This window comes from Cebus imitator, unplaced genomic scaffold (genome assembly GCF_001604975.1).
Source record: "Cebus imitator isolate Cc_AM_T3 unplaced genomic scaffold, Cebus_imitator-1.0 Scaffold72, whole genome shotgun sequence".
In the NCBI taxonomy this organism is placed as follows: Eukaryota; Metazoa; Chordata; class Mammalia; order Primates; family Cebidae; genus Cebus; species Cebus imitator.
The window spans coordinates 4646434-4655625 of NW_016107387.1; the positions used below are offsets into that span (position 1 = coordinate 4646434).

Sequence of the window (9192 nt, forward strand, 5' to 3'; positions counted from 1 at the left end):
CTTTGTCACCCAGGCTGGTGTGCACTGGTGTGATTATAGCCTCAAAGTTCCTCCCACTTTAGCCTCCCAAGTTGCTGGAACTAGAGGCAGTGCCACCAACATGTCCAGTTTATTTATTTATTTTTGTAGAGATGGGGAGGGAGTGTCTCATCATCTTGCCAAGGCTAGTCTCAAACTCCTGGGCTTAAGCTATCCTCCCACATCAGTCTCCCAAAGTACTGTGATTACAGGCATGAGCCACTGCACCTGGCTGGGACCAACTTTTCTATACATAGCTTGTTTCTGAAAGAATTTCATAAAACAAACAAACAAAAATCCAAAAGGATTGATATGTTTTTTAAAAAAAGAATGTTAAAAGCAAAGATCTATAACTCCAAATAATTTCAATATGGGACATGGTGGAGGAAAGGTGTAAATAACAATATGCTGAAACTCTTGCCTTTTTGGCAGATAGCATATAAATGTTGGTTAATTGTAGCCTTTGATGAAAAAAATATATAAATATGTATATTAACAATTTAGAGGTTGATTGTAGTGGCTCATGCCTGTGACCTGAGAGGCCTGTGCTCTTGGTGGCTGAGGTAGGAGGATTGCTTGAGGACGGCAGTTGGAAACCAGCTTGGGCAACATAGTGAGACAGTTTCTACAAAAAAAAAAAAAAATTTAAATTAGCTGGGCATGTTGGTACATGCCAGCAGTCCCACCTACTCCAGAGGTTTAAGGCAGGAGGATTGCTTAACCCCAGGAGTTTTAAGTTTGCTGTGAGCTATGATTGCACCATTGTACTCTAGCCCAGGGGACAGAGCAAGACCTTATCTCCAACAAAAAAAAAGAAAGAAAAAAAAAATTCAAGGGTAACCATTAAATGAATACAGATAAAGTAGATAGTTTCCAAGTGGTATGCAACAAAGGTTAAAATGGAACTAAATAAAACATGATGACTACAACAAAAGACAAGAAGAGAAAATAGTAAACATCTTAAATAATAATTTAAGATAATTACAAAATAATGCTTTGGTATATAAAGTAATAGCAACCCAAAACAAAGAACATTAACACAACTAATTTAGCAAGTAAAGGAAGAATGCAGTACCATATATTTATTCTATATTCTTCCTCTTAGCTCAGTTCATCTCCACAACTCAACAGCCTCAAGTCTTCTTAAATCTCCTTTTAGAAAATGACCCTGACTTATTAAAAGGTGGAGTCCTATATTGACTGCAGGATTTCTTTACTTATTAGGAATTTAATAAACCCTTTCTAACTGTGCTAATGTTTTATTAAAATTGTGGCTGGTTTACAAAATTGCATTAGTTTTAAGCGATTTGGCCTAACCCCAGCGATTCTCAGCTAGGGGTAATTTTGCCACCAGGGGAAGTTTGGCAATATCTAGGGATGTTTTTTTGGCTGTCATAATTGCAGGGAAGGAGCTGCTACTGGCATCTGATGGGTAGAGGCCAGGGATGCTGCCAAACATCCTTTAATGCACAGAATGTCATCCACAATATCAAGTTATCTAATTCAAAATGTCAACAGTGCTGAGGTTGAGAAATCCTGGCCTAATTCAATTTTTCCCAGAAGTCCTTTTTTTTTTTGTATAGGAACTTTAGGTTTTCCAATGAAAATTTATTACATTACAGCAAATATCCCTAATTAGTAAATGTTATTTTAAAAGAATGAAGAGGTGGTGATCTTAATATCAGATTAAGTAAAATTAGTGGCAAGAGAAATATTTTGAGAGGTTGGGTGTGGTGGGTCACGCCTGTAATCCCAGTACTTTGGGAGGCTGAAGTGGGTAGATCATAAGTTCAGGAGCTCAAGACCAGCCTGGCTAGTATGGTGAAACCCCATCTCTACTAAAAATTCAAAAATTAGCTGGGCATGGTGGCACATGCCTGTAGTCCCAGCTACTCGGGAGGCTGAAGCAGGAGAATCACTTGAGCCTGGGAGGCGAAGGTTGCAGTAAGCTGAGATCGCACCACTGCACTCCAGCCAGCCTGGGTGACAGAGTGAGACTCCATCTCAGAAAAAAAAAACCAAAAAAAAACAAACAAAAAAACCCGGAAAATATCTTAAGTCGAAAATGCATTTAACACACCTAACCTACTGAATATCCTGGCTAAGCTCAGCCTACCTTAAATATACCCAGAACACTTACATTTGCCTATAGCTGGGCAAAATCATCCAACACAAAGCCTATTTTGTAATAAAGTGTTGAATATCTTATATAATTTATTGAATAACATACTGAAAGGGAAAAACAAAATAGATGTGTGGGTACTTGAAGTATAGTTTTTACTATAAAAGAATGCATAAAAAATGTATAAAAGAATGCATTTTTCTTTTTATACCACCATAAAATTAAAAATCATAAGTCAGGGACTGCCTGTACTAAGCTTTTTCCAGGTGGCATTAGGAAAACAGAAAAGTTTTGTCAGGTACTTACTGTTTCCATGAGGGATTTATTAGAAAAGTCAATATTCTCGGCCGGGCCCGGTGGCTCAAACCTGTAATCCCAGCACTTTGGGAGGCCGAGGCAGGTGGATCACGAGGTCAAGAGATCGAGACCATCCTGGTCAACATGGTGAAACCCCGTCTCTACTAAAAAAACAAAACATTAGCTGGGCATGGTGGCACGTGCCTGTAATCCCAGCTACTCAGGAGGTTGAGGCAGGAGAATTGCCTGAACCCAGGAGGCGGAGGTTGCGGTGAGCTGAGATCGTGCCATTGCACTCCAGCCTGGGTAACAAGAGCGAAACTCCATCTCAAAAAAAAAAGAAAAAAAGAAAAGTCAATATTCTAAAGAAACTCAAATTTGAATTGGAAAACTAATATAATTGCATGGTGAAGACAATGGAAAATCTGTGAAAATAATTCATTACCTGTACACTAGAAAAATTGAAGGAGAAAACATCATAACTATGTTAATAGATACTGAAAATGCATTAATAAAATCAAATGCCCTTGCATACTGCATCAAACCTCCACGTTCTTATTTTCCTCTTCTACTCACAATGGAAAGACAATATCCTCGACAGCGTCGAAGTGACAAGTCGCTATGAGAGTCTCTTTGAAATCAGTGAAGTTGACACGATAAATGTGTGATTCTTCTGTTCCTACAAAAAACTGGTGTCCTTCTCCTCGAAGCGTGATAGAAGTGATGCCACCTTGCAACTGAATCTTCCTTTAGGGAGAAGCAAAAAGGTAAAGTAGATTCACTCAACCAGGAAGTATTTATGAATCATCTGAAGCATGGCAGAGGATACAAATTGGGCATGTAATTTTGGACATTCCCTCACAGAAGTGACACAGTTGAAAAAGCAGGAGTTACTCACAAGTTTGTGAACCCATGATCAGCAGAGAGAGAGGTCAGCATAGGTTAAAGCAATCAGGGAAGATTCTTCAGTGAGATAACATTCTGACGTGGGTTGTGCAACCAGGCAGGATTTGGGTAGAGGGAACATTCCAGGAGTGCATATGGGTACAAAGGAACATAGCAACTAACCCCTTTATTAATTCCACTTCTGAAAGATAATCCAAAAGTCAGGGGGAAAATGCTTTATGTCAAAGGATGCTATGAAAACCTTATCTAAATGAGAAAAAGGTTGGAAACAACCTAAATATACTATTAGAATGGAATAAATGATCTATGGAACATCAGCTTCATAGAATATTTGCCTAAAAATAGTTTCAAAGATTACATTCTGCTTCATTTAGTCTCTATGATTAAATAACTATTGACTGGTTGGCTGTTATGTCAATTCAATATACATAAGCAGATAGATCATTATACACACATGCACACAGAGAGCCTCTAAGGAGGGTTTTCAGACTGAAAACTCAAATAAATCATTGTGTACTAATTCCCTCCTGGTATTACTTTCGGTGTCTTTTCACCTTTTCTTTCGTACTGATTCTGTTGTTGGATTTTCTTAGCACTTTCTTGGGCAATTTGTCATAATAAAAAGATTACACTGTAATATTGAAAATGTTTATGATGCTTACATGAAGTAAAAAATTAGAATAAAAAGTTTTATTTATAAATGAAATCATTTCAAAGCTTGTGCAGTGGCTCATGCGTATAATCCCAGCACTTTGGGAGGCCTAGGCAAGGAGGACCATGTGAAGCCAGGAGTTTGAGACTAGCCTGGGCAACATGGCAAAAACCTGTCTCTAAAAATAAAAAAATAAAATACATTAGCCAGGTATGGTGGTGCGCACCTGTAGTCCCAGCTACTTGGGAGTCTGAGGAAGAAGGGTCACTTAAGCCTAGGAGTTGGAGGCTACAGTGAGCCACAATCCCATCACTGCCCTCCATCCTGGGCAACAGAGTGAGACTCTATCTTAAAAAAAGGGGAGAAAAATGAAGAAAGGAAGGGAGGGAGGGAGGGAGGGAAGGAAGGGAGGGAGGGGAAAGAAAGAAAGAAGGAAGGAAATAAAGAAAGAAAGGAAAGAGAGAGAGAGGGAGGGAGGGAGGGAAGGAAGAACGGAAGGGAGGGGAAAGAAAGAAAGTGAGAGAAAGAAAGAAAGGAAAGAAAGACAGACTAGGGGTTGTCTTTGCCTGAACTTTTAGAAGCTGGTTTCTCCTCTTCTACATTTCAGATTTCTCCCTCTTCCCTTTATAAACTTAAAAAGAAAGTGACCAGGTTTGGTGGCTGACGCCTGTAATCCCAACACTTTGGGAGGCTGAGGCGGGCGGATCACCTGAAGTCGGGAGTTCAAGACCAGCCTGACCAACATGGAGAAACCTCGTCTCTACTAAAAATACAAAATTAGCTGGGCATGGTGGCGCACACCTGTAATCTCAGCTACTCGGGAGGCTGAGGCAGGAAAATTGCTTGAACCCAGGAGGTGGAGACTGCAGTGAGCCAAGGTTGCACCATTGCACTCCAGTCTGGGCAACAAGAGCAAAACTCTGTCTCAAAAAAAAAAAAAAAAAAAAAAAAAAAAAAAAAAAAAAAAAAAAAAGCATATAAATGAATGAGGCCCTAGGAATACAACCTCTCTCCGTAACTAATTTAGTTTGGACAATAAAGAATTCAATGCAGGTTCTTGTGCAGGAAACCAGCATGGGAAATGCAGCGTTTTCGAGGTTTGTTGGTGGGACACAGAACAGTTAATGAAGAAAGGAATACAAGTCAAATCCCAGTCCCTGCACTAACTAGAGGTCTGTGACTCTGGACAAGTTGTCAGAAACCTCTGGCCTCAGTTTACTTAACCACAGAATAATTCCTCCTTTACAGGGTTGCACTGAAGGTAAGATACACCAGCCCAAAGATGACAACCAAGAAATACTGGCTATTGGCATCTGGGACCTTCAGAACACAAAGCGAAGTCTAGGGATAAAAGGGGAAGGACAGAGCTTGGCACTGGAACCCTTTTGATCATATGTCTTCCCTTGCTAGTCCCCATGACTTCTCATGGGAGCTGCATGTTATTTATAAATGAAACTTTGTATGAGAATACAAAGCTTTTTGTTTATTATTTATTGCCTTTGTATGAGAATACAAAGTTTTTGGTTTATTATTTATTGCTTTTGTATGAGAATACAAAGCTTTTTGTTTATTTTGTTTATTATTTATTGCCTTTGTATTAGAATACAAAGTTTTATTTATAAGTAAAGTCATTTGGAAGCTTGTATAGTGGCTCATGCCTGTAATCCCAGCACTTTGGGAGGCCTAGGCAAGGAGGACCATGTGAAGTGGAATCTACAAAAAGCCCAGGAGGTGGAAATCACCACATCTAAGTCTGCACTGTCACACAGTGTTATTTGGGAAATAGTGATAGTACAAACCTCGTAATAATTGCTTTGGGTTTATTTTCATCATAATGGGAACATATGCACATTAAAAAAAACAAAGGGTTACAAAATTAGTGGGTTAATTGACTATATTCACTTCATACATCCAAAGACAATCCAACATAGCCTTTTTTTTAACTTGATTTTATTTCTTGCAGCTTGTTATTGATAATACTTGGATGTTATTTCTTTCCTCTCCTAATTTTTGCTATCTTAAGGTTAAGTTTCTCATCATTTCTCTTCCCCACCTCATCTGTATTAGGATTCAGGTTTGGTTGTAAATTAAGAGAGGAGTTTCTCTCTCTCTCTTCAGAAATCAGATTCCAGGTTTTATAAGTGTCTATTCCATGAGGTTGTCCAGGCACCGGGCTCCTGATGAAACGCTGCTCCCAGCATTCTCTGGGGTTGTGGCTTTCAAACTTGAGCATGTATAATAATCTAAAAGGCTTCCAATATTGTTCTAAAGTCTCCTCCCTCCCTCATTCTCCTTCATACAGGCATGAAACTCGTCCAAAACATTCTCAATAAGCCCCATCTTGACCAGTGAATTTAAAATGACAACACATACACTGCTTTCGTTGCTGTTGTTAATTGAGACAAGGTCTTGCTCTATTGCCCAGACTGAGTGCAGTGACGCGATCATGGCTCACTGCAGCCTCAACCTTGAGACTGATTGATCAAGTTCAATCAATCCTCCTGCTTCAGCCTCCTGAGTAGCTGGGACTAGAGGTGTGTGCCACCACATCTGACTAATTTTTGTATTTTTTGTAGAGATGAGGTTTCACTGTGTTGCCCAGGCTGGTCTGGAACTTCTGGGCTCAAGCAATCCACTTGCCTCAGCCTCCCAAAGTGCTGAGATTACAGGCGTGAGCCACTGCACCTGGACTCCCTGTTTCTATTTTTTAATATTTTCTATTTATTTTTATTTATTGATTTTTTTTGAAACGAAGTCTTGCTCTGTCTCCCAGGCTGGAGTGCAGCAGCAGGATCACAGCTCACTGCAACCTCTGCCTCCCGAGTTCAAGCAATTCTTCTGCCTTAGCCTCTTGAGTAGCTGGGATCACAGGCATACACCAACACGACCGGCTAATTTTTGTATTTTTAGTAGAGACAGGGTTTCACCACATTGGCCAGGCTGGTCTTGAACTCCTGACCTCAGGCAATCAGCCCACCTCAGCCTCCTAAAGTGCTAGGATTACAGGCATGACACCATGCCCTGGCCTCCCTGCTTCTATTCAGACAGCAATCCCCTTACTCTCCATCCTACTTCATTTTTCTCCATTGCATTTATCACCCTCTAATACTAGGTACTTTCCTTGTTTATTTTGTTTATTATTTATTGCCTTTTCCTTCCTGCTAGAATGTAAGCTCCATGAGGGCAGGGATTTTTTTTCATCTTTTTGTTTTATTCACTGAGATATCCTAAGCACCTAGAATAGTGCCTGGTACATTGTGAAGGTTCAACATAGATTTCTTTGAATGAAGACAGCTGATGCTCATTTCTACAATACGTGTGCAACTACCCCTGGCTTCCTGGGAGGTAGCAGAGACCATACAAAGCATGTGTGGGGTATCTGGCTTTTGTTGAAGCCCACCCCTCTATGAACTGTCTTCTCTGATCCCTGGACTACTTTGGTTTGATTGAACATAAGCTTCTGTCTTTTCATTGGCAAAGAAGCCACTATCGATTGTGATTCCAACTACTCATTCTAATAGCAAGATAAAATTTTTTAACCAAATATCACTTTGCCAATATCATCGAGTGGCTGGCTTTAATCAAACCTCCCTTTAGTGGGTCTCTACCCATCCCCACTCCATGAGGCCCAGAACTTACTTGATGGGTTTGTAGCTAGGGCTTTTACAGAAGACCAGCAGTCCAGCTCCAGAGCCCACCAACAAACCCCCCATCTTCAGGCACCTGATAGCTGACACTCCCTAGGGGGAGAAACAGTGTTAAGAAAAAGGCACCAAAATCTCACAAATCACCCCGAAAGAACTTACTCATGTAACCAAATACCACCTGTTCCTCAAAAATCTATGGAAATAAAAAAATTGTAAATGTTAATTAAAAAAAAGAAAAAGGCTGAATGAAAGACGAAATAAAGACAGCCAAAGTCATGCCAGTTCTGCACACGTTGCTTGGAGGATGTTCATGAAGGTTCTGTTCAAGATGCACCTCAAGGCTGACCAAGGGGACTCAATGTCAACAACGAGCTCATTTGCCAGGAAGTAACTCTCCTGGGTCTACAAGATGCAAACAGGCTTTACCATCCTCCCTCCCTAAAACCACCAGTGCATTTTAAATATTTTAAAAATTAACGCTTTTGACTGGGCGCGATGGCTCACGCTTGCAATCCCAGCACTTTGGGAGGCCGAGGCGGGCAGATCACAGGGTCAGGAGTTCAAGATCAGCCTGGCCAACATGGTGAAACCCGTCTCTACTAAAAATATAAAAATTAGCCGGGAGTGGTGGCAGGTGCCTGTAGTCCCAGCTACTCAGGAGGCTGAAAGAGGAGAATCACTGGAACCTGGGGGATAGAAGTTGCATTAAGCCGAGATTGCGCCACTGCACACCAGCCTGGGCAACAGAGCTAGACTCTATCTCAAAAAAAAAACCAAAAAACAAACAAACAAAAAAACACTTTTACATTGTTCAAATGCAGTCAAGAGTAGAAGGTATAAGCATAGCCTTAGCAATGTTAGTTCCTCAGCTGCCACTGTTTTCACCAGAACTTAATTCTTATAAATGCAAAGAGACCATATTTAACATCCCAAGAAAGCACAAAAGACTGCTTATGGTTTGGTGACTGTATCATCTGAACTGTAACATGTAGTACATAATCTTACCAATAGTGGAATCATATTTAAAATTTAAAGTACTCTTCAAAGGTTGGGGTGCCCGCCACCACTCACCCCAAAGAAAAAAATGTTTGATGATGTATAATGGTTGTTTTGTAGTATCCACTATGAAGTTCTAATTTTAAAATGTGCATAGCTACATTTTATTTTATTTCTTATTTTTTTTTTGACACAGAGTCTCTCTCTCTGTCACTCAGTCTGGAATATAGTGGCATGATCTTGGCTCACTGTAACCTTCACCTCCCAGGTTCAAGCAATTCTTATGCCTCAGTCACCCAAGTAGCTGGGATTACAGGCATGCCCCATTACGCCCAGCTAATTTTTGTATGTTCAGTAGAGACAAGGTTTGAGCAGGTTGGCCAGACTGGTCTCGAACTCCTCACCTGAAGTGATCCTCCTGCCTCAGCCTCCCAAAGTGCTGGGATTACAGGCATGAGCCACCGCGCCTGGCCACAACATTTGATTTTAAAACATTCAATATAGCTAGTGACTGCATAGGTTTGTGCCTTAACGCATTTTTTTTTTTTTTTTTT

The 9192-nt window shown here is 40.4% G+C and overlaps 1 protein-coding gene across 4 annotated transcripts in view; it reads right to left on the reverse strand.

The window, feature by feature from the left end:
* CFAP52 (cilia and flagella associated protein 52) overlaps positions 1 to 9192 on the reverse strand; it is a 67011-nt gene that overhangs the window by 25653 nt on the left and 32166 nt on the right. For 3 of the 4 annotated variants that reach the window (XM_017531445.2, XM_017531444.2, XM_017531447.1), the window contains 2 exons: positions 7635 to 7735; positions 3014 to 3184 (listed from right to left, as the gene is read on the reverse strand). In XM_017531445.2, coding sequence (XP_017386934.1) covers positions 3014 to 3184; positions 7635 to 7735 — 272 coding nt within the window. The remainder of the gene's footprint in view (positions 1 to 3013; positions 3185 to 7634; positions 7736 to 9192) is intronic. The other variant, XM_017531446.2, reaches the window with a different exon arrangement.